We start from the raw sequence: 26200 nt of genomic DNA on the forward strand, positions 1-26200 counted from the left end.
TTAAATTGTTGAATATATTCACAGATATATAGTTTTGATGGCACAGTGTTTAATTTTTATTTCTACAACTACACATCAATAATGATTTGATGACGTTCAATAAAGATCAGACAAAAATGAAACACGGAAGTTATCAATTTGTGGTATGACAATCTCCCAACATGCCTTTGTGATGATGATCTCATCAATGTGCGACACCTCTGGCGGGACTTTGTTTTGATGGCTGCTGGTTGCATCGTCGCGGATTCTAATTTCTGCTTTACTACCATCAACAAAAATGATTCACGAATTGTTGTTGGCAATGAGTGGATACCCAGGGACAATTTTCACATGGAACAAGCGGACCGGTTTACAGGTAAAACTTAACACGACCCGACATTTTACGATGATTACAGTGCTGTGGAATGCTCTTCTCTCTGAGATTCGATTTGCAACCTCAGTGGAAATGTTTAAATCTAAGCTTAAAACACACTTCTATTCTATAGCATATGAATAACCTATATTTTATGCTGACGATATATGTGTGTTATTTATTATTGCAACATCCATTGCAGCCTGGTCATCCCGAAAGGGGGATTACCTCATGTGCAGCCCCTTCTCAAGGTTTCTTTATTTATCTCATGATGAGGCTTTGAGTTTTTCCTTGCCCTCATGTAGGTTTTAGATCAGGGGATGGTGTCATAATTGTCTGTGGTTTGCAATAATCTGTGCTCTGTGCAGCCCTTTGAGACTTTGTGATTAAGGGCTATACAAACTTGACTTGACTACTTTCTTGTTCCACTGCCACTAGCCCAGTTGGTCTTAACCTTGTTGGAGCTACCGAACCCCACCAATTTCATAGCTTCCTTCGCCAAATCCTACTTTTTTTGTAAAGTATAACATTCCTTTTTTAAATCAAGACATTGTTTTTCTATTGGTGCACAAGATGAACCGTGCAGAACAAAACCAACATTGGGCAATTTACAGAACAGCAAATAAGTCAGTCTTCTGCTGTTGCCTTTTAGGTAACAGTTCAGGTGTGCGTGGCTTCACCTTGGCAAGTGCAACTATCATGTCATTTTAAGCAAAGGATTGCTTGAAAAGATATGTTGTAAGAGATGGTTTAGAAAACCCCAGGGCTTTCTCGAGAATAACTGAATACGTTTCCATTTGTTGACAACAGAATGTCTGGAGTGTTGTTCTTATGAAGAGTTGCTTTTGAACCTGGTTCTGCTTAATTTCAATGATTTTGTCAACTTATTGCAGTGTGTATCATAGAGTTTTGTGAGACCCTGGACGGTGGACAGTCTGTGGGGGTCCCAACTAGCATTGGCACCTAACATTGCTTGATTAAAACATTGAAAAATTTGATTAAATAAAAGTACCGCAAATAAGTCATACTTTTCTTATTTGAAGCCGTTTTTCTTTGATGTTTGGCTATCGTCACCCTGAAGTGAGCACAGAAGCTAGATCTATGATCGATGTGTGACTTTCTATTCTTCTATTGTTATATTATTTGCTAAACATTGTAAGTGACAAATTGATTGTCATTATAACATATGGAACACACAACAAAATTAACTTTCGTCTCTGGTACCATGACAAAAAATAGTGTGGTAATGAGAGATACTCGACTACCTTTTCACATGTCAAACAGCTGGTGGTCTGATGATTAGAATTTGGTGCTCTCACAGCTGCGAACTGGGTTCAATTCCTGTTCCTGCTTCCAACAGCAAAGTTTGAGCTAAGAAGAAGTGAGGCAGGACTTATTACTAATTTCTGATAAAGAATTAGATGTGTGGGTTATACACGGATGCGCGTTCTACACCATTAGATAAATGATATCTAAAAATATTAGCATTTTTTTCTATTGATACAGGTTTATGAGACTCTGGAGGGACCAATTAAACTCTAGTGGCCTGCCAGAATCTTCCCATGGTATGGGAAACTCTGCATTAACTTTTGCTGCCTCACGCTCAAATGAAAATGTCCATCTCGCCTATTCATCTATGTTGGATATGAGGCTCATGCTGGGAAGTAGCTATTGATTTTTTTACATCTTTTCAGACCCACTCATGGGGTTCACACATCGAGAAAAGGCGTTTCGTGTACTTGAATTCGCGCAAAATAAATAATGGACTCTTGTGTACCCCCTATTCCAAGAACAGTTATCACGTATAGAAGCTGTTTCCAACATTTACAATGAAATGGGTTTGGCTAGAATTTGACTATCATCTTGATGATCGATGATGCTCTTATTAAACATTTCATGTAAAAATTGAGATTACAAGCTTTCTGAATTTACCAGATGTGTATTTATATCCTTAATTCTTTCTGAAATATCAATTTCAAAATGTGTCCAAGACTTTTGGAACACTCTGTATAACACAGCCAACCATAGGCAATGCCAAAATTACAAACAAATGTTTCTTACATCTTGAAGTTACTGCCATTTTTAGCTGTTTCTCGGTCACCAGGCACACTTCTCACACCGTACTGAATCTCCAAATCCCAACATTATTTAAATCCTGATCCGAACAACACACCACCATATCAACTTAACATCACAACATTTTAGTCTTAATATGATCCCATACACTGATATCCTTGGGAATAGACATTTACAAATATGTATAATTTTGTTTTGTTTTTAAAGACAAGGCCAACAAACTAGGCCACGTGATTGAGACCCCTGTTCTAAAAGATGGCATGCATGTATGCAATGTGCAACATTCAGGCTCGTCCTCCCTCATTCAGCCACTGGAAAGGACAATACAGTAACATGTTCTCTCAGGAAAACATTTAGCAAAAGACAGCAATCAACAATTGGACCATCCAGTATTAATGTGATAGTGTTGAGCCACAGGTTCTCAAGGTCATACAACATTATAATAAAATGATCTTTTTTCTTTTGAACATAAAATGTGTACCTGCAGGTATCCCAAGATCTACCATTCCTTCACCCAAGTGAGGCCAGTGTTCTCAATCGGCTCTGTAAATTAGGCTCGGATTACGTACGCTTTACAGAGTTCATAGAGCAACATACTGGACATGTGCATCAACAAGTAAGTTCCAAATGCCCACTTTGCATGTAGATGGTCTCCATATTTTCCAAGTTAAAAATAGTAAATGAATTTCTTTGAAAAAGAGTATCAGTGCTTGCATCTTGGATTACCAAACTTTGAGAATTGTATTTACCATTGGAAGGAGAAATTCTGAACAATTTTACTGTTGAATATGAATAATTATCTGTAGTTTGTGCTTCACTGAAGAGTTCAAAACTGTTCTTTGTAGGAGCATCACACGAATCAGTCCAGCCAGACAGGACTTCATGGGATTTACCTTCGTGCATTTTGCACAGGATTGGACTCAATGCTACAACCGTACAGGCAAGCCCTTTTGGACCTTGAACAGGAGGTAATAACCAGTGTTTAGCGAAAGTATTGACCCCCAAGAACTTGTCAGAATGCCACATTTCAGCCTTCAAATCTAAAGCTAAACAAAAATGAAAATAATTTCTTAGAATCAACAGCATGTGAGACACAATAGTGAAGTGGTTCACCATTTCCTATTATATTTACAATGAAAAAAAACTGAAAAGTGGGTGTTGCAAACATTTAGGCCCCCTGTTCTCTCACCTCAGCCAACTGACTCCAGAAGTTCCCCGACGACTTCTGAAAGATTCAATGCTGACCTAAATGACTATTTTTGCAATGTCTTCTTTTCTATTTTTTACCTGTTACTAGCACAATATTAAATGTTGAATGGATTTGGTTTCTTCTCACGATTTTGTATCAAATGAGGTTTATTTTCAGAAAATATTTTGAGTTTTTTTTTTATCTACACGTTTGAAGCCTAAAATCTAATCTATCCATCCAAAACTAAACTATTAAATCCTAACTTCTATCTAAATATATAGATCCCGCTTTGTGTTTGTGTGTTCATATGTGGCTTATAGGCTCCGAAACGGCTGAACCCTTTTTCATGAAAATGTACACAGTTGTACTTTAAGCTTCTGGGGGTGTTTTAGTGGCTCCCTGGCACTGTTTCAACAAACCACTGCCCCAAAAACCTCGCCCCAGTCGAATACCGGGCCAACGTCAAGCCAGGCAACACCTGGCCATTATGCTTTTATAGCAATATGTCAACAAATTCTTGGGTGACCAAAACTTTTGCAAGACACTGTATTTATTTGAGTTGTATGGGTATTTTCAAGAAGAAAGTATGTTAATGTTGTGTGTTTCATTTTCAGTTTCTTGGTGATCCCCACCTGACAATATCCAACGTGAATTATAAACTTGATCAGGTAGTCTTGTAAAACACTTGTGAAAAATGTTGATGAAGTATCAGGGTTTCCAATTCCAAACACATTTAGACTCCTTTAATTTTCCCAACTGAGTCAAGAATTACAAAACACATTGTCATGAAGCATAAAAATCCAGACAAAACTTTGTTTTATTTTGTATATCTGTGTAAATGAGTCACTAACCGTGGGGTGGGAAAACTACTGCCCGTGGTTCCGCCAAGCCTATTAATTTGGCCCGCCCATAGAAAAAGGTAAAAATGATCATTTATATGATGGTATAAAAGTACTACCAAATAACAAAAATGTTATTTTTGTGCCAATCTTGTCCCCAGTGTCCCTTACAGTTTTTATTTTTTATCATGTATTTATCAAGATACTCTTCAAATGTCATGAAAAAAGAAACACTTTAATGTTGAGTTCCCTTTCTTTCATTCAGTGTTTCAAAACCAATTTAATGAAATTGATTTGATTCATAAACAAATAAAACAATTAATGTAACAGTAGCTGTCTGTATGTATAATTATTCATAAATTCAAAGGAGATAAACTGGATAGGCCCACATTAGCTTTTTTCCTCATGTATGAAATATGAGAATGCCAAGAATTTTTTTTAATCTACCAATACGATCAATCAACCTTTCCCGTCCTCTGCCTATGTTTTCTATACAGCTCACGACTAAAGTTTGCCAATCCCCTGCACTTACGAGATTCGAGAGTAATTATTGTCAGTAAACAAAATATTTGTGGGGTTAGGTAACTCGTAAGAGTTGCCAGAATTAAAAAAAACAAAAACAACATAAACCATAATACAGTATCGTTTTAATGTTTCAAACTCATTATATCTTTACTGGTAACTAACTATAAATGACTCAATTTAAAATCATCGTATTAATTAACAAAATATTGAAATTACTTTTTTTATATGCTAACCACATTTGTCCACTTATTTGTTTTCCCAAGAGAATGAATTACTTGAGATTTTACCAAACATTTAGGAACAGATAACTTAAGCAATTAGTTAATAATTCATTGCGAATTAACTAATGGAAATCCTTGCTTAATATTGCTATGTTTTGTGTATATATTGGTGTGTGTTGTACCAATTGCATTTTTATTTTCAAGACATTAAGGCAGAGGTAGACCAACTACGGGGCGAAAATGTTAAAAATCTAAGCATAATATTGAGATATTTATCAAATTGAATGAAAACTTCTGATCTAACTGTTTTGCATTTTGAGTTTTTGAATGCATATTATCGTATACAGTGCTTAGAAAATGCATTGTTTATTATTTTGCTTTTATAACCAAATTGGTTATTTGTTTATGTATAGACAAAAAGAGAAACATCTGTTTGATTCTCTATTTATGAATGCATATTGTCGCTGTTATCCTAAAATAAAAATACAAATTTGTTGTGATTGTTTTTTATTTTAGCATGAATGGAACATGCAAAAAAACGCAAAAAAGATATTTTTCAAGAATGCTTAGATCTTTTCCGAGGTATCGGATTCAAGACTTTTTAGTAGATACTGTTTTTTGTCTTCTGGCCCTTTTGCTAACATTTTTAACTTAATGCTGGCCATGACACAAAACGTTTTCTCAGACCTGCCCCAAGGTAATAAATTTCATATGAAAATATCCACAGAAACCCTGGAAAGTTGAACATGAGCATGTAAATGTTCAAACCTCTTACATCTCTCCTCTCTCTAAAGTTTCAGTTGCTTTTCCCCTCCGTGATGGTGGTGGTTGAGACGATTAAATCACAAAAGGTAAGGACTTAAAACTAGTGGAATGCAGTTAAGGATTTATACATTTTATTCATGTCCTAAACAAGTACGTTTGAAAACATTCATTCCCTCCTCATCTTTGCACCACCACACTTTTCTTATCCAGACTCAAAACACTGCAGTTTGAATTGTCATTTGCCACACACCCCAGGCCAATATACAGGGTTCGTACTGGTGCTTGAATACTCGAAGATAGTTTAATTTAATGTGCTTTCACAATTGAAAATTACTTGATTTTTAGGCAGTGTTTACAAATGCTTGAAATTCTTGCCCTATTTCTCACTAAGTCTGCTTTAAAATGACACCAACACTGCTCAATGGTGGCTTCGCTTCGCCATTGCATTTTTTTCTTCCCTCATGATTAACGGTAGCTGGCATTAGTTCGTATAGCATTGTCATATGAAGGGTAATCGCGTCCAAAAGCACAGGTACATGCTACACCTACACAGGACCTATGAAACATGTCTAAAAATCTAAAACTTTTATGTGTTGATTAATGCACACGCAAGATTAAAAACCATATATGTAAATCACAGATACATTTGTGGCTCTGCAAGATTCGTGATTCTGAAAGGATTTCTTATTTAAATGGTACTGGAGAACTTAGAAAATTAGCTTTGAAAGTCTTTAAAAAGTGCTTAAATTTGGCCATCATAAAGGTGTACGAACTCTGAATATCCGTACTTGTACATTTCTATCAAATCTTATTTTATTTCTTGTGGTTTTATCGATTAAAATTGTTTTTTATACTGATACTGCGTTTTGTACAGCGACCTTGGGTGTCATTGAAGGCGCTTCAAATAAAATCTGTTATCATTATTATGAATAATATGTGTTATCACTGGTGACAACCTTTTGGTTAATGTCTCTGCTTTAGATCCATGGATGTCAGATTCTGGAGACAGTGTACAAGCACAGTTGTGGGGGGCTCCCTCCTGTACGCATCGCCTTAGAAAAGTAATACAGTCTGCAAAATAAAATTCACAACGTTGTAAAAACATAAAACTAATAATCTCCCCTTAAAAACTTGCTCTTTATTAAATGCATGTCATTTGGAACCTTTTTCAGGATCCTTGCCGTGTGTCATGGCGTGATGTACAAGCAGCTTGCCGCTTGGATGCTGCATGGATTACTGCTGGACCAAAGCGAGGAGTTTTTCGTCAAACAGGGTCCAAGCGCTGGAGGGGCTGCTGCAAACCAAGAAGACGACGAGGAAGACTTGGGTCTCGCCGGCTTAAGTGGCAAACAAATGCGAGAACTTCAGGACCTGGTGAGAAGCACTGCTAGGGTTGGGGACCTTTGGGTACTTCCGTTACACTTCCAATACAATTCAAGTCTCATGATTCTGATTATGCAATGATTAATGGACAATTTTTAAAATTATTTCAATACGTTCATTTTTTCCCCCTCGTTATTAATATTGGGTGAAAATTTAATTTTCCAATCACTGATATGTGTAACTTTAATATATCAATGCAACTTTCATGTTCGTGACTTGAAGAAATACTAAATTGAGTTATTTTACATTAAGGAGTCATTACATTTAGACATTACATCATGCCCTTTTAGGACAGACATCACACAGATGTGGCCATATGTTAAATAGAGTTTAAACCCTTGTTTTAAAGTGTCGAGGCAGCAACAGAATCTTTTTAGTTCCGCCTATATTTTTTCAATGTTATTTGACGTATTTTATTTGTTGGAATTTGTATTTTCATGAATCGATTCAGATTTGTGCACGTGATAAAATGAGCAATACAGTATCATCTCGGTTATTGCGGGTATTGGGGGTAAAACCCCCCACGAAGCCTGAAAATCCACGAATTACCGCTGCCCCTTCATGAAAGCCCCCGAAGGTCAAACTTACCCTGAGATGATGTCTTTACCAACAGAATATACAAATGCAACAAAATAACAACTATTAATTTAAGACTAAAAACACCAAATTTCAGTTGAATTGAATGGTCTTTGTTGTCATAATATAAATGTACAGCAAAATTGGAAGCCTTCTTCTTGCAATGTAAGAAAGCGATTTTGAGAGCGGCTGGCTGGCATTGAATAGCATTAGGTTTCTTCAAATTGATCCAGGTCTCTGTGACGATTAAACACAACTTTCCCAAATGCAGTGGTTCCCCACGAGTTGTAGCTCCAGGTCATCCGTATCATGGATAATAGCTCTGGTGTTGGTAAGATACTCGGCGGGGGTGGCTTGTTACGCGGCCGTAGCAGTAGGCCAGACTTTCAGAACCTCGATAGCTTTCTCTCTCTATTCCGCCTCGATCCCCTTCTCGGACCTGATAACAATCCACTCAGCACTTGCTGGTGATCACCATTTCTTTGCACTCTTCTGACTTTCAAACACACACACTAACACAAACTGCCCCCATGATGGCATTTGCTGTGTGCTGTCTGCTGCAGAACACAATGCACAAAACATTGCAATATCAATGTCAAAGACTATTCCAAATCTACAAAGTATCAAAACCGCGAAAAGTAAACCACCAGGGATTACTCTACTGCTACGGATTCCCAAACATTGTCATTGTGTGTCCTGGTAGAGACTGGTGGAGGAGGAGAACATGCTGGCACCGTCACTTCAACAGTTTTCCCTGCGAGTGGAGATGTTGCCGTCTTACATCCCAATACGAGTGGCAGAGAAGATTCTCTTTATTGGAGAGTCTGTGCAGATGTTTGAAAATCATAACCACAGTCCTTCTAGGGCAGGTAGCGTATTCAGCAAATGTGCGCTTCTGCCAGCTTAGCCCCGTTTGAGTGGACTAAACATGCAAAATGATGCTTGACTGTTGCAGGCTCCATATTGAAGCACCAGGAGGATGCATTTGCTGCTGATTTGCACCGTCTTAAGCAGCAGCCTCTCTTTAGCCTGGCTGATTTTGAACATTTGATTGATCGTATTAGAAGCACAGTGGCAGAGGTAAGCTACTTTTGTATTGTAATCTGCATTAAAAGGTAGGGCTATTTAGCCTGTATTTGAAATTTCAGGTTGAAATTAAAATGCTTTAATCCTTACAAGGTGTATTTTGCACTTAATTTTACTTTGACCTCTTAAAGGTGCCATTTGTAAGTTTTACGATTGTCTGTATTTTAAATGGGACATTTACATTTTTAATGTCCTTTAGCACCTTTGGAATCTGATGGTGGAGGAGTCAGAGCTTCTCGAGCAGCTCAAGGTATGATCTACTGTCACATTTTCGTGTACATGTTAAATTATGTACAGTGTTTGTATGGGTGCTTGAAATTTTTGAAAATTCTTGTAATGTAAGATCTAAAATTTATTTTAAAACCATATCAATAGGACATGTGTCATCAGAGGACACGGCAGTGTACAGTTCCGTGTCATCATTTTAACTTGGAAAACTGGCACAGTGTCTTCTGATGACATTCCAATGTGTGATAAAATTATGATTAATTACCTTGGGCCTAATATTGAACCTTGGGGAACCCCATGTTTATTTATTGATTAATTTATTTTTAATGTGGTCTTCAACTGATAAAAGAAACAAGACTACCCAAAAGTTATAAGGTAACTATCGCCTTTTCTTTCAGATTATCAAGGACTTCTACTTGCTGGGGCGTGGTGAACTCTACCAGGTTTTCATTGATCTTGCGCAGCACATGCTAAGGACACCACCGACAGCTGTCACGGAGCATGGTAAAGCAAGTAAAATAAATGTGCTTTCATTGGAATGAAACATACTCAAAAGAAAACATCATTCATGTCATTCATTTCTCAGAGGCTAAAATGTAAAAAGTGCCAATTTTATTTTGAATAAGTTAAATTATTTTCAAATGAGAAAAATGCAACTTAAAACAAACCAAGCTTTCTCTTAATGGAGTAAAGGGTTAATTGCCACGGACAGATCATGGCAAAATATTTACATTTCATTTTATAGTGTTTTCCTCACTACTCATGTTAATTTTCTCTGCAGTTTAATCCATTTAATGCAACATCCGATTTATGCTTGATTATTTTACATAAAAGTCCAATTTCGTGCATTTCATTTTTGACACCTAAAATGTGGCTAAAAGGTGTAAATAGATGGAAAAAAACGTAAAATCTTCTCCAAACATCAACAATATGTGAGACAGAATAGTGACAATAAAACTAAATTCAACATTTTATATTACGCTAGTAAATAACTATTTTCGAAGTAGGTGTTGCAAAAATATTTGCCCGTTCTTCCATACAAAACAGCAGCTCATGTTGCTTAAGGTTTGATGTTGATGGTTTATGCACGGCATTTTTTAGATCTTTCTACAAACGCTCCATAGGATTGAGGGCTGGACTTTGGCCTGGCCATTCGAAAACCTTTATATTGTTGATTTTGCTTTATGTTTAGGGTCGTTGTCCTGTTAGAAGTAAACATGTGCCCCATTATAAGGTCTCTTGCAGGCTTCTACAGATTTTCTGCTAGAATTACCCTCTACTTGGCTCCGTCTTTTCATCGACTCCAATAATATTTCCAGTCCCTGCTGAAGAAAAGCAAGCCTAGAGCATAATGCTAGCACCATGTCAGACAGTGAGGGGGGTGTTTTCAGGGTAATAAGAAGTGTTACTCTTACACCAAACAACGCTTAGCATTCAGACCAAAAAGTTACATGTTGGTCTCTTTTGACAAGAGCACCTTGTTCCACATGTTATTTTTGTCTCCCATGTGGCTTCTTGCAAACCACAAATGGACCTTTATATGGTATTTTTTCAGTAAAAGCTTTCTTCTGGCCACTATTCCATATAGGGCAGATTTGTGCAGAGTATGACTAATAGTTGTTTTATTCACAGATTGTCCTACCTCAGTAGTGTATGCTGGTAGTTCATCCAATGTGATAATGGCTTCTTTATTGCTGATAGGTTCTCTGTTTGGGTCAAAAGTTTAGAGGGACAGACAGTTCTTGGTAGGTTTGCAGTGGTTTTATGCTCTTTCCATTTTTATAATTTTGCTCGCACTGTGCTCCAGGAGATTTTTTTTTTCCTCCTACTTTGAACTTTTCTACAACTTGATCCCGGACCTGCCTGGTGTGTTCTTTGGTCTTTATAATTTTGTTTGTTCTTTCACAGACCTCTGAGGCCATCACAGAGCAGGTGCATTTAAACTGAGACCTCATGACACACAAGTACACGTTTTTGTCATTGTTAGTCAATAGGGTCAACATTAGTTCATCCAGAAGTCATCAGGGAACTTCTGGAGTCAGTTGGCTGAGCTGAGAGAACATGGAGCTAATAGTTTTGCAACACCTACTTTTCAGTTTTTTCTTTGTGAATATAATGTAAAATGTTAATCATTTGGTTCTTATTTTCGACTCGTTCTCCCAAGTTGTTAATTCTTTAAAAATATGTTCGTATTTTAGTTTGAATATTGAAATGTGGCAATATGACAAAGTTCTTGGGAGGGCCAATAATTTTGATGGGCACTGTACTTTGCCAAAGTTACTGCACATAATAAAGAAATTGTACTTGTAATTAAAATGCCTTGCTCAAGGGCATGTTGATTCTGCATGTTCATCTATCTGCAAATAAGGTATACTTTCTACCCAGTTCGAGCCACAGCAGGTCTCAAACTGACTTCCCTGCAGTGTTTAAGTCTCTTTTCATTTCAAAAGGTTAATTCAACCTAATACGCTGTTGTGGCAGGAGCAATGTAACACCTCATCTGTGAAACAATTTTATGGCAAAATATATGTTTTGGGGAAGAGGCTGTACTTGAATGCCTCATCTGTCTGATGTCGATATTGCTGTTTTCCTCACGCAGATGTAAACGTGGCCTTTCAGCAAGCAGCTCACAAGGTGCTGCTGGATGATGACAACCTCCTGCCTTTGTTGCACCTCACCGTTGACTACCAGGGCAAGGACAGTAAAGGTCAGAATGCAATGTTGAACTATATTTGTGATAGACTGAAAAATGGGTAAAAACAAAAGCACTTTTTACTCAAGGTCATTTATGTGTCATTGGATCATTTTGTCTTTATAGTGTTATTTTCAAAATTGTTGATCTGTTTATTCTGGTTGTCTCTGTTTTTATATATTGAACATCTGCAAAGGAGATTGCCTATGATACCAAGGTTGTTCTTTATTTTGACTATTCTACTCTGTTGATACCATTTTTGCTATTGGCTAATAACGTTGCTGTAATTTGAGGATCTGCTTTTTGAAATTGAGGAGATTTAATAAAATGAAAGAGCTAGGGAGGAACTTTTTTAAAAATGATTTGGAATTTTGCATTGTCCTCTCCTGTTCTCCTTACAAGTTTAAAATTTATTCATGTTTTCTCTCTTTATTTTGAGTGTCTACTAAACAATAAACCTTTCAATAGTTCATTTGCATCTTCAGATTTTTGACTCACTCGCTGCTACCGGCATCAATTATCCTTTTTTTTTTATGTTCAGTGGATGTTTTTAGTCCAGTATCTTAAAAAATAAAATTTGTACAGTAAACCTAAAATGTGACTCATAGTACTGATAAAGAAAATAATGTGAAATAATTATAATGACTAAATGATCAAATGTAATGTGTATCTTCAGAGACAGCGGGTCCCAGAGACGGAACTCCTCCACAGGATAGCTCCCCTCGAGAGGTGCCGCTCACTGGCTGGGCTGCGCTAGGCCTCATCTACAAAGTTCAGTGGCCGCTGCACATCCTCTTCACTCCGGCTGTACTGGAAAAGTCCGTCCTCAACTTATTCTCCTAAGCAATTGAAATTACACTGAGTTGCTGTTTGTTGAACTCTTAAGTTTTCCTGTTTTTTCTCTGTTTAGATACAATGTGGTGTTCAGGTACCTTTTGAGTGTGCGCCGGGTTCAGTCCCAGCTCCAGCATTGCTGGGCTTTGCAGATGCAAAGGAAACATCTCAAGTCCAGCCAGACAGACGCTATCAAGTGGAGGCTGCGAAACCACATGGCTTTCCTGATCGATAACTTGCAGTACTACTTGCAGGTAACAGCCAAATTAAAAGCATTGGGGAGAGAATGAGGCATCCTTCCACCTTATGTCAAGTCAAGTCATGTTTATTTGTGAACCCCTTAATCACAAAGAGTCTCAAAGGGCTGCACAGACCACAGATGAATGCAAACCACAGACTATTATTACACCATCCCCTGATCTAAAACCTACATGAAGGCAAGGAAAAACTCAAAAACCTTAACATGAGGAAAATAAAGAAACCTTGAGAAGGGACCACACACGAGGTAATCCCCTTTCCAGGATGACCAGGCTGCAATGGATTTTGCAATAACAAATAATAAACAGATATTGTCAACATAAAATAAAGGTTATTCATATGCTATAGAATAGAAGTGTGTTTTAAGCCTAGATTTAAACACTTCCACTGAGGTTGCAAATTGAATCTCTGGGGGAAGAGCATTCCACAGGACCGGGACCCGAATGGACAACGCTCTCGAACCTGCGGATCTCTTCCTGGTTCTTGGGATCACTAGTAGACCAGCATTTTCAGAGCAAAGGCTCCGGACCGGAACATAGGAGGAAATTAAATCTGAAAGATATGAGGGAGCAAGTCCATGCATGATTTTGTATACTACCAACAGAACCTTAAAATTACATATTAAGCTAACGGGGAGCCAATGCATGTTAGCTAAAATCAGGGTGATGAAATGAAATGATCTGCATTTTATATAGCGCTTTTCAAGTCAATGACTTCTCAAAGCGCTTTACAATGTGCTCCACATTTCCCAATAGCGGCCTTGCAGCCATGTAAGGCGCTAACCTGCTTATTGGGGGTATTAGGGGTTCAGTGTCTTACCCAAGGACACTTCGACATGTAACACAGAAGAGCCGGGATTCGAACTGGGATCCCTTGATCCCAAGACGAGCGCTCTACCTCCTGAGCTACTGATGTGATCAAACTTTTTTTTCTTTAGTTCAAAGCCTTGCTGCAGCATTTTGTACCAGCTGAAGGCTTTTGATTTTGGACTTCAGGAGACAGGAGAGTAGTGCATTACAGTAATCGAGATGGGAGGTAACAAACACGTGAATTACAATCTCCACATCCGACTGAGACAGCATAGGGCGAATTTTAGCAAGGTTGCAAAGATGGAAGAAAGCTGTTCTAGTAATATTCTTAACGTGTGTTTGAAAGGACAAATCTGGGTCAAATATGACTCCTACATTTTTGACTGAGTCACTCTGGGTGATATTACATTTGTCAATGGTCAGAGCAGTTTTTGAGAACAAGTCACGGCATTTAGATGGACCAATAACTAACATTTTGGTCTTTTCAGAGTTAAGGCACAAGAAGTTGAGTGACATCCATTCTTTTATCTCAGTGAGGCAGGCCTCCAAGTTTCCACAGTTTAGTGGGGCAGATTCCTCCTTCGGGAGATATAGTTGAGGGACATCTGCGTAACAATGGAACCTGATATTATACTTGCGAATTATATCCCCTGATGGAAGCATGTAAATGGTGAAAAAAAGGGGGCCAAGTACTGAACCCTGCGGAACACCACAGGTAACACACTTTTTATATATATATATATATATATATATATATATATATACATACATACATACATACAGGTGGAGACTTGAAAAGGTGGACTATTTAAGACAAATATTAGCCAAAAGTACCTTCAGGGTGCAAAATGAAACTCAGAAAAACAAGAATTTTGGTTCTAGCCTTAAAGGTTTGTGAGAAAAAGCCGTTCTTATATGATTGCATTTTTAGCCTGCGGAAAGCGCATTTTCAACAGTTCTGACAGCCAGGTCACAATTTTTATAACAAAAATACAAACTTTTTTTCAACAAATGCCTACTGAAGCCAGCTTCAGAATGTGAAATGCAACTCAGAAAAGCAATATATTTTGTACTCGCCCTCATGATTTGTTAGAAAATGGCGTTCTTATATTGCCTTTTGAGCAGTCAGGGTGCTCATTTTAGGCAGCCGTGTCACACATTAGCACAACAGTTCAAAACTAAAAAAATGTGCACTTTCTTTCATCAAGTTTCTGCTGAAACCAGCTCCAGGATGTGCATTGCACCTTGGAACAGCAAGAACTATGGTTCGGGAGAAAAAGGAGTTATACAGTGGGACCTCGCTACTTCGCGCTTCGATGTTCGCGGGTTCAGAGCTTCGCCGGCCTAAAAAATAATAATAATAAAATATAAAATATTTTTTTTTAAAAAATTTAAAAATAAATATATATATTTTTTAATTATTTTTTTTTTTTTAACCATTTTTGAAGGGGCGTCGCTACTTTGTGGTTCCATGTTCGCGGGTTCACAGCTTCACAGGTCTAAAAAATAATAATAAAATAATTAAAAAAATATATATATTTTTTTTAAGCATTTTTGAAGGGGCGTCGCTACTTTGTGGTTCCACGTTCGCGGGTTCAGAGCTTTGCAGGTCTAAAAAAATAATAATAATAGAATAAAATAATTTATTATTATTATTATTATTTTAAAGATTTTTGAAGGGGCGTCGCTACTTCGCAGATTTTCACTTTTCGCTGGTGGTTTTGGTTCCCATTAACCGTGATAACCAAGGTCCCACTGTATATGATTGCATTTTTAGCCTGTGGGGAACTCATTTTTGACTGTTTTGACAGCCAGGTCGCACTTTGCATAGTGACTCGAAACAACAACAAAAAATGCTGCTGAAAGATGTTAAACAGTTTATGGTGTTTTCATGCACTGATTGTCTGCAGGTGGATGTGTTGGAGTCCCAATTCTCTCAGCTGCTTCAGCAAATCAACTCAACCAGAGATTTTGAGAGCATCAGACTCGCCCATGACCATTTTCTCAGCAACTTGCTGGCCCAGTCCTTCATCTTGCTGAAGCCGGTATGAAATCAAACCACGTTTTCAATAGATCAGGCAAAGAGTTTCTCAACCATGCGCCATAAAACACTGTATGGTGTGCTCAAGATACGGTGCAATTTTATATCATTGGTCTTTGCAAATATACAGCCCGCCATAAATTTCTGAACCGGTCAAAAAAGAAGCTAGTGTCTACATCATTTCTATCAAAAGTCATGATGACTTTTCAATAAAAGAAGACAAAAAGCTCCCTCTGGCCACTAGAGAGCAGTAAAGGATATACTCTCGGCTTTAGTAGGCCCGGCATAGTAGTTTAATCTGATGTAGTCTAATCTTGTTGCCCATGCACTGCCTAAACCTTTATTTCGTATTTCCAGGGTTCCTATGGGTGCTTGAAATTCATGAAAATTCTTGGATTATAATGTTCTGTTTTCAAGGTCAGGAAAATGCTTAAATCTTAGGTGAAGTGATTGAAATTCTTGCCATGTTTCTCAGCAGTCTAACTCGACAGACCACATATCAAACGAAGACAAAGTCTGCTTAAACATGACACCGACATGACAGTAGTATTTATGGCGTTGTCATGTGAAGCATCATGTACAGGTACATCAGCCCAAGATGGCGGGTGGTTGCCGTTATAATGATGGATGGCTTGAAAACTAAAAATGCAAACGATGGTTAAAACGGAGGAAATCCACGCGTGCTGCAGTGTGTGCAAAAAAAGAGAGTCAGTGCTTTCCAGGCATATTAAAGGTAACTCCCGGAGATGACTGGCTTAACTATGTTTTTTTTATTTGCTAACGGTTTGCGACATGATACACTTAAACAGGGAAATATGAAATGTGTATCAGTGCAAGAAATAAATATCAATTATGGACATTAATTAAAGGCTATGTAAATTTTTCAGGTAGCCTTTCCCAGTGGTAAATTGTAATAGGAAGAACCTCATGCAACTGAAGATGTAGGCTACATATTACACTGACATGAATCAATCAATAGCTCTACAGTTTGAGGTCATCAAGTGCCGTATGTTATAAAAATTTGATGCAACAAGTGGCCGAAATGAGCTTCCTCCACAGGGTGTCTTCGTTCTCCCTTAGAGATAAGGTGAGAAGCTCAGTCATCCGGTAGGGTCTCTGTGTAGAGCCACTGCTCCTCCGCATTAAGAGGAGCCAGTTGAGGTGGCTCGGGAATCTAATATGGATGCCTCCTGGACGCCTCCCTCGGGAGGTGTTCCGGGCATGTCCCACCGGCAGGAGGCCCCGGGGGAAACCCAGGACACGCTGTCTCTAGGCTGGCCTGGGAACGCCTCGGGATCCCGTCGGATGAGCTGGAGGAGTTGGCTGGGGAAAGGGAGGACTGGGCTTCTCTTTTAAGGCTGCTTCCCCCGCGACCCGACTCCGGATAAGCAGAAGACAATGGATGGACGGATGGATGAACAGAAACTGCAGCTAATGTGAATGAAATGGAGCACAGATACTCAGTTTATTTTTCTATGCCCCATTCAGTGGCTGGTTTAATAATTGGCTTATGATATTTCCGACGGGCTGCACTTGGTCACCTCAAAACAACAGGATTTCCTCATTTAATGGTACTCAGGCAATTGGAAAGTTGGCCTTGAAAGTCCCTAAAAAATGCTTGAATTTGGCCCGGGAAAAGGCGTACGAACCCTTGGGCTATAAGTTTCAGTGCCCTGCTTTAACAAAATAAATCAAATCGACAATTGCATTTTAATTATATTTATATATTTTTTTTTCAATGTAAAGCGTCGACCTTGTCTCAAAAGGTTGAGAAACTCTATGAACTGATGCTTAACCCGCAACACTAATCTGAGTTTTCCGTTTTCAGGTTTTTCACTGCCTGAATGAGATCCTCGAGCTCTGCCAACACTTTTGTGCTTTGGTTAGTCCGAGTGTGGCGTCTTTGGACGAGAGGGGAAGCGCTCAGTTGGACATCCTCGTCAAGGTGGGCTGATGAGTACTTTAAAGCAGGTTTTTTTTTTTTTTTCCAAAGATTGAAAAGTGCTTAAGTTTGGCTAAAGTTGATGCTGTGTTTCTCAACAAATCTGTTTAAACACTGCTCTCTGGTGGCCTCGCGTTGACATTGCATTTCTTCCCTTGTGTTTATTAACAGCTTGCGTTAGTGAGTTGGGCATTGCCTTATGACGCTTCGTCGCCCCCTACGGGTTGCGTCCAAAAGGGATAGTTTTATGCTCCACCTCAACAGGGCACTATGAAAAGTGTATTTGTGCAGATATAACGTATGAATTACGGATATTTACTATGGGTCATACAAAATATTGAGGTAGTTTTCCAGAGATAAATTAAGGGGAAGACCTTCCTGCAACTGAAAATGTAAGCTACATATTACTGTCATTTTTACCTCACACACCTCAATGGTGAGAGGTTTGTCTCAAAAAATGAATATATTTGCGATTTACTCAAGATCTAAAAATTATGTCTTGATTAAATGCACAGGCAAGACATCGAATTTGTAAATGGTATGTATATCTGTGGATTTGCAAAACCACATGAATCACACCGGGGTTTTTTTTTCTTAATGGTACTGGGGAAATTGGAAAATTGGCTTTGAAAGTCCTTCAAAAGTGCTTTAATTTGGCCATGTATACATGCCAAGTCTATCTGAATCAGGTGAAAGGCTATGTGAACCCGGCGGACTGAGGGTTCATTTATCCGTCCTGAGCGAGGGGGCACAGGTACCGATTAGATGGCGTTAAAAATCAATGAACTGTTTTTAATGAGCAGCGGAGTAACAAATTTATATGAACGCATCACAGTACTCGCCACCGAGAAAAGTAATTGCTTTGTAACGTGTTACTCCCGGTATTGCTCATAACCGTAAAGGGGACTAAACGCATTTACTTTCAGGGCTTTAGACGGCAGTCGTCACTCCTGTTTAAAATTCTGTCAAGCGTACGGAATCATCAGATCAACTCGGATCTTGCTCAGCTGCTGCTGCGACTGGACTACAACAAGTACTACACGCAGGCTGGAGGCACCCTTGGCAGGTGAGTTACAACTTTGATTATTTCAGCTTACTTCAATTGTCAGTCTGACTTTATACCAGACATGTCCAACTCGGTTTTGGCTCCAGACTTTCTGTTCTCAGACGGGCCGGATCAGTCAAAGAATGTAAATTTTTTAGCTTACCATAGTTTTTCAGTATTATCATTAAGCTTACTTTAGAAGCCGACCATACATAATATAATCATGGACGACAAGGCAAGCCGGAATAAATCATCTTGAGGTTGGGAGCAGAACAAAAGCATGAATGTTTGAAAAGACAATGGATGAAAGAAACGCCTTTTTTATCCTCAGAAATTAGACCAGTGTCTGAAATAATGTCTGCCTGGACGCCCGGGGCGTGCATTTTTTACGCTGGGCGTACATCTTACACAATGTCTTTGCCCGGGTGGCCGACAACTTTTCAAGAAAGAAAAAACATTTTTTTTTTTCGGTTTTATTTTATTCATTATTTAAATTATTTTTGAATGATGTTTGCTTTACTCCGATTTCGAAATCTTCGTTTCGGTTTGGAAATTTCGGAATTTCGGAGCGTTGGCAATTTGCATACTTGGCAGCCAATCAGAAGCCTGCATCGAATAACTTCGTGGCTTCGGACTTTCCTGAGTTATAAGGTCGCACATTTGAAAATCATTTTCCGAAGTAGACGCACAAAGAACACAAGAAAAATGGAGAAGTGGTTAGGAATCAAGCCAAAACATCAGCCCCAGAAGAAAGATTCAAAAGAAGCTAACAAAATTTATGGCACAACAAAACGTAAACGTCCATTAAAAGCATCGTGGAAGAGGAGTTCACGTAGCTTGTAGCAAACGACGCAACGCAAACATTGCATGAATGAAGATGAGTGAATACGGGTACATACTGATGGCAGATGGCAAACAGCGATGTCATATCCATTCAATGAATGTTATAAGTAGATTTATAATAAACGGAATTTTGTTGTTCTGTTATATATTCTGATTATCAATCCTTAATACTTTGCAACAATGGTTTTTTTTTTCCTGATTAGTTGTGAAAAATGGGGTAGGCAACTTTTCAGAATTGTCTGCCCTGGTGTCCCATAACTTTTTGTCATGAGTTTCAGACACTGATTGACAATTTTATGAATATTTTTGTGTCCTTTTTGCTTCTTACTAGTGTTTGAGACGAGCCAGTGACTTGCCGTAACAGATGCCCATAAGCTCCCATCGTCCTAAGAAGATTTTTTATTTGATGTTAAAAGTCAAGTCAAGACCGACCTACTTTGGATCAAGCATCCGTTTGGCTATTTCATCAGACTTTCAGCAGCACCAAGTTTGAAGGCTGCTCCCTAATCGCCACAAGAGAAGGCTCATTGTCAAATAAGTCTACAAAAAGGCTTTTCAACGTGGTCCCTCCTAAGAACACCCGAGTACAGGGATTGTACGGATGCTTGAAGTCTTTAAGTTTCAGATTTTCAAGGTTTGAAAAGTGCTTGGATTTTGGGTGGTATGAACTGTAAATATCCCATATAAAAAAGGCAATCCTTAAAAGTGAAACAAAGATCACATTTATTTGGCCATAAAAACACAATCATGTACCCTACAGTAGAGGCATGCGACAGAACAAATACTGAGAAGTTCGTAAGGTAGAAGGCGGCCCAAGCCCGCACACGCTTTACGATGACGACGACGACATAGTTGCCAATGAGTAATTGTAGCAATACTGAGGTTTGCTCCGGTAACCAAGACGCTCGCCACAGATGATGCTTTGGATGAGCCACTCGGGAGACACCAGAGGGAGTTGAAGTGATTTCACATTTTTCTCTAGAAGCGGTGGACAGGTATGGTCTGACACCACCACATCATACTTGCCTTCAGGAACATCTACGACACAAAGTCAGAAAACATGGCTCGCTTTGACGTTTCCCGATTTTGCCGCATTTTTCGTCCTCCTTACCGGAAGCGTCTTTGTCAGCATGGAAGTGTCGGACGGAAGCGGCTCCGGCCAGGTTGACCAGCTGGCCCCAAAGCTCCACCGGTTTCTCAAACACCAGGAAAAAACGCAGGTCCTTGAAGGGACTGCTGCGGTGATGCCTGCGTGAAAGAATCGAGAGAAGGGTGTGGAGGAAAAAGGTTCTGGTACAATGTACAACCCAACAAAATGTTGAGCTTTTCCATAATCTGCAGGAGGCACCATGCACACATACACTAGGGGATATTGCACAAAATCAAATTAAGGGATTAAGCCGCGATGTTTAATTTGGCTAAATTTAGCCTCAAGTTGGTTAAACTTGGCTGTTACCACAGTGATACATTCTCTAAAGCAAGGGTCCCTACCATAGTGCCCGTGTGCACCAGTGTGTCCTTATGAGTATATACAAATAAACATGACTTGACCTGACTCATTATATAATTATAATTTCCTCAAAGTGCCGCTTTGATATAAAGTTGGCGAAGTCCTTAGCTTTCTCACCCAGCGTGAACGAGGAAAAACTTGAAATTTAACGGTGGGAATAAGAATAATTTAAAGAAAGCTGTGTTGGCTAACCGGATTATGGAAAACTTTTTATTGGAGGGATTAATTGCAAGGGTGAATTTGGGGCATAATTACCGTTACGATTATTCTTTGAAAACTGACAGCTCATTGATACGCAGTATCAAAGCCAATAAAAGATTGGGAACATGAGTAAATATGATAACACTACAACATTATACAAATTGTTTTTAATAACCGTTAAGTCCGCCTCAGTTCAGAGGTCCCGGGTTTGATTCCGGCTGCCCGCCTCCCTTTGTGAAACTTACATATTCTCCGTTTTAGGTTTCAGTGGACTATCTGGTATCCTAAGAAATCTCTATTGCAGGTGACCAATATGAAAAAGTTATCAGAGACGTTACCATTCAACTGTGTCTCCGTCCGGTCCCAAGCCAGCAGGCAGCAGATAGTTCCTGTAGTTGAGAAGTTTATTGTCCCTGCAGCAGTCTCGCACCCAAAGATGCGAAACGCACGGCACGCCGCTGGCCAAGCACAGCAAATACTTCCTGGTACGGCAGTGCTGATCAACGATGAGAAGACTCTGGTAGGCTGCTTTGCACTGAAGAGACAATCACAGTGAAGAAAGGCGATATTCAAAACCAATGAGGACTTTCACCTAATCCGGGGGTCGGCAAACCGCGGTTCAGGAACCAGATGCGGCTCTTGAGTGCAAGCGAGTGGTGCCATGGCACTTTTCCAAACACGTTTACAAATTGAAAAAGATGGTAGATTTGTCTTTAATACTGTTTCGGTAGGACATGACACAAAGACTTAATGTTTTACAATGCTGTAAAAATGAAAAGAATAAATATTTAATTTCAACTAAGGGTCGAAGGGAAGATCAGCTGGTACGAATTCCAGTGTGGAAAGTGACAAGTTTGACTGCCAGTCTCTCACGGGTATTGGGTTTGAACATCACAGGATAATGGTTGAATGCGGCAAAATCGTGTATTGTGACGCCATGTCTTAAGCTTGAACTCCTGCCTGGAGAACATAGCTGCAAAAGAACATTCAAGTGCAATTATCTCCAGCTTGTTTTCCTCTCTCCCTTGTTGCCGTTCATAAAAGAGCTGTGCAGGCCCAAACCCCGCCTCTTTTGAGGGGCCTGCTTCACAATCCAGGAAGGTGTGTGATCAGTCATGGACCCCAGAGCTAAAAATAGAAAACTAACTACACAAAATTCAAACTTAAACTGTATTAATGTGATATATTGACCTTTTTTCATAATTCCATGCTGCGTTTAATTGCACTCTTCTTGTTACCCAGATTAAGGGGCACATTATGCACGTTCAATTTTTTTTTCCCGAATCTTCAACATTAAGATGACATAAAAAATTGGATTACTTAGACTATACCATATTGTCAGACTTTAATTTAGGTGTGCATCATTCTCCAAAGGATGAGCTGCATCCAACTTAGTCATTTTGATAGTGGGCTTATGTTGCTATCATAGATACATACAGAATGCATAATAAGGCTTAAATATAAGGCTTTTCATTGTTTCCCGGCTCCAGAAAAAATTGTTTTTGGGTCCAATATAGCTCATACAACATTTTGGGTAGCTGACCCCTGGCCAAATCGGCACTTACCTGTTCTTCATTGAAGTCCGGCAGGACGAAACCTCCGCCCGCCAGGAGTTGAGACTCTGTGTACGCTTTATTAAACGGACCGGTCTGAATGTCATCTGCTCACAAAAAACGTCAAGGGTAAAATCTAGCTGCTCGGATGGTTCTGCCAGCTGTAGTTATCTCAAAGTCTCACCCGCTTCCTCCTGATCGTTACTGAGCAGATTGTTGAGCCGGTCCGTCTCGGACGAAGCCGTGAGCATGAAGGCGAAGCCCATGAAGAGGGTGGCGCTTCGGGGCATGGGGCCGTGCGACTCGGCAGGGTCGCACGGCTGCCCAGGGAGGTCGGTGCCGCTGCCCGATGTGTTACACGTACCGACCGGTTGAACTGCAGGACAACAAGGGTAGTTTTAGAGGACAGCAAATAAAGTAGAAAACCAGATCACATGGAACAGGTGAAAAACATTTCAAATGAAACAGTGGTGGTTGTGGAATTACTGCCAGGAGAAACACCAGTGATGTTCCAAACGTTCTGCTTTATTCCCTTTCACCCTGTGGACGACCAACATCAGCACAGCACAGCACCCCCTGGTGTTCATTTACCAAACAAGCCTCAGCAGCAGGGACGAAAGACTGGAATCAGCACACGACTGGCGTCAGGGTACTTATGCTCAGCACAAAACACATCAAATCTGACCATCATATTTGAAAGCAGCATCATATCAATCATTTGAAAATGAAAAGAAAAAAAACAACAACACACAATTGAGAAAGTGCCAAGGGCTGCAATGAGATAGATATAGATACTTTATGTGAGAAAACGTACAATATTATCAATATTTAAAACACGCTAATTAAAATCTAAATAGAATTTTTAAAATGGTGCTTAAAATTGGATGGCATAAAAATGTTTGGTATCAATTAAAATTGCAAGTCTTGACAGAAGGATGAAATGAAAAAGAAAAAATGGTTGAATCAAAAGCATGACATGGGTCCACTCATGCTTTGGGTGAGAGAGTCTCTGTACCAGCTGTGGCACCCCTGCGACTTCGCTTGGCCGGAGAGCTGTCCTCGTCTGAGGTCCGGATCCTGCGCTTGGAGGGGCCCGGGTTTCGCGGGCTGCTGGACAAATTGCGATCCGGAGTGTTGGCTCCGCCGACGGCTCCTCGGCGCCGCCTTTTACCTTCCACCAGATTATCTACACATTCAACAGGAATGCTTAGCCCTGAATTGTTTTCTCACTTTCGGAAGGACTATGATGACACTTGCCTAGACTGATGTCAGAGGCCTTGGCCAGGGGTGTGGTGGGCTCATAAGGGCCGAGGCTGTGGTGCTCCCTCAGTCGGTTTCCCTGCTCAAGCGAGAGGATGACCGACGTCCTGCTAAACCACTGCTCTTGACCCTCCTGCTCTTGATCCTCCTGCTCCACCTTATAGAAAAGATCTTGGCCTTCTGTCCTGTAACCTTTCACCAAACCTTACAGAAGGACAGATAAACAATATGTATGATCAAAATATACTTCGTGACTGGGTTTAACTCATAAATGTTAAGGTAATGGTCTCGTTTAGACCCAGCACTGGAACGATAATTCTGCTGCGAATTTTTGAATCAATGTGACTTATGGGGTAGGCAAGTGGATGTTTTGTATTAGATCAATACTATTCTCCTGGGATCGATACTTTGCACCTACATTCATTTTTTCAGAAAGTCACATCTGGCCCCCCTCTCGTCCACGCACTCTGCTACCCTCTGAGTCCATGTCTGTGTGAGTAACTGACGGGCATACTTTTAGCCCCTTCCTATACCTGGTCACTGGCTGCCCTGCTGCATCCTGCCTGCTAGGCAGAGAAAAGGGCAATGGGAGCGTAAAAGTGCAGCCAGATCAAGCCGCCTACCCCTACCAGAAAGTAAAAATGACATGAGGAAACAGGAAGCGCAGTGTGGACTTTTTAAGTGGTCTGCTACTGTAGCAACACCACATACTTACATACCCACGTTAAAAAACAGGCATGAAAATTGGTCACGGCCTAAAAAGGTGAAAATGTGGGAATTACCGTACTTATGAATAACGCGCACTCCTAATTTCTTTTATTAAAAAATCAATATATAACTGACTTTCTCAGCTAAAACCAAGCATTGAGAGTGATAATAATTGTTGAATACTAATGATTCTACTCATTTATTTATTATTAACATAAAATTGTAAAAATGTACTTATTAAATGTCCTTCAGAATCAGATTAGTCATTACATACACCAAAGAGTTGTTTCCCTCATCTTGCTTTTTTGCATGTATATCTACACGACTTAGTTTTTTCTTCGTTCTCTAACATTCATCTGTGGTATCGTAAATAAAAATAGTGTAATGATTAAATATAATGTGCGTTACATGAAAATAAATGCAGTACTCATGCCGGCAAGAACTACACTCATTTTAATTCAAACGCATCAACTCAACCGCCCAACTTCAATTTGGGAAATCTCACAATAATCACATCCGCCCTGCCTCCACCCCCACCTCAAAATGTTTTCTCTTTGGATCTATACAATCAAAGTATGTCACCCTTGGGGAGATGTTCAGGCCTCAGAAATACTCACCCTACAGAGAGCAACAGAGTGCAACCAAAAATGTAAACAAGTTACTGTTCCTGAACAAAATACTGTTTATCTGTGGTCACTATGGCAAGAGAGCCAAAGGGCGTTTTTCCTTGTATGAGAGAGCCAAAGGTTGGGAATGAGAGCCAAATGACACTTTATTTGCACTACTGACATTATTTTCCAAATATGGTGCAACATAAGGTATTTTTGTTGTCTTTTTGACATTGGTGAAAATATTTTTTTCTATTTTCATGACATTGCTGCTTTGTCTGGGATGACTCTCTTGACTTTTGTTCTAAAACCCTTTTAATACAAACATTTATATCCTTTTAATACTGTAAAATGTGCATTGTATTTATATAATAAAAACTGAAACATTTGTGTGCCTAAAATCTATATGGTGTGTTTATAGTAAATATAAACCAGGGGTCTCCAACCTTTTCCAAGCTGAGAGCTACTTTTTGTTACTAATTAGAGAAAAAGGCATCCTGTTTGATATGCATTTTTAAGAGAACAACTTATTACTATGCTATTACCGGGCTAATTATTGGAAGTAGGGTCATTCTTTTGTGAAAGCCAATTCCTAGCTCAAACAGTGAAAGTGGTGTTTTGCTCCCATAATTAGTCTGTGAGAATTCCAGCAATCC

The 26200-nt window shown here is 39.4% G+C and overlaps 2 protein-coding genes across 10 annotated transcripts in view; one reads left to right on the forward strand and one right to left on the reverse strand.

Moving 5' to 3' along the window:
- Window positions 1–197: 197 nt before the first annotated feature.
- On the forward strand, window positions 198–25932 carry tubgcp4 (tubulin gamma complex component 4). 2 transcript variants are annotated; one of them, XM_088334120.1, is made up of 18 exons: window positions 198–355; window positions 2916–3044; window positions 3274–3396; window positions 4232–4285; window positions 5997–6053; window positions 6949–7028; window positions 7140–7341; window positions 8630–8795; window positions 8882–9006; window positions 9212–9262; window positions 9639–9744; window positions 11840–11947; window positions 12609–12750; window positions 12843–13020; window positions 15744–15878; window positions 17703–17819; window positions 18743–18882; window positions 20036–25932. In XM_088334120.1, exons 1-18 carry the CDS (start codon window positions 278–280, stop codon window positions 20040–20042), a joined length of 1998 nt encoding a protein of 665 aa, XP_088190246.1. In that variant the 5' UTR covers window positions 198–277; the 3' UTR covers window positions 20043–25932. The 2 variants fall into 2 exon arrangements, with proteins under 2 accessions (XP_088190246.1, XP_088190247.1); XM_088334121.1 differs by lacking the exon at window positions 20036–25932 and having other exon boundaries at window positions 18743–18886.
- tp53bp1 (tumor protein p53 binding protein, 1) overlaps window positions 20404–26200 on the reverse strand; it is a 36738-nt gene continuing 30941 nt past the window's right edge. For all 8 annotated transcript variants that reach the window (XM_088334112.1, XM_088334119.1, XM_088334116.1 and 5 more), the window contains 7 exons: window positions 24226–24432; window positions 23984–24154; window positions 23153–23344; window positions 22981–23075; window positions 21754–21950; window positions 20816–20952; window positions 20404–20742 (listed from right to left, as the gene is read on the reverse strand). In XM_088334112.1, the coding sequence (XP_088190238.1) occupies window positions 20534–20742; window positions 20816–20952; window positions 21754–21950; window positions 22981–23075; window positions 23153–23344; window positions 23984–24154; window positions 24226–24432 (1208 nt within the window). In that variant the 3' untranslated portion in view covers window positions 20404–20533. The remainder of the gene's footprint in view (window positions 20743–20815; window positions 20953–21753; window positions 21951–22980; window positions 23076–23152; window positions 23345–23983; window positions 24155–24225; window positions 24433–26200) is intronic.

The sequence above is a fragment of the Urocampus carinirostris genome, chromosome 4, assembly GCF_059441175.1.
Source record: "Urocampus carinirostris isolate Australia breed hairy pipefish chromosome 4, RoL_Ucar_1.0, whole genome shotgun sequence".
Lineage (NCBI taxonomy): Eukaryota > Metazoa > Chordata > Actinopteri > Syngnathiformes > Syngnathidae > Urocampus > Urocampus carinirostris.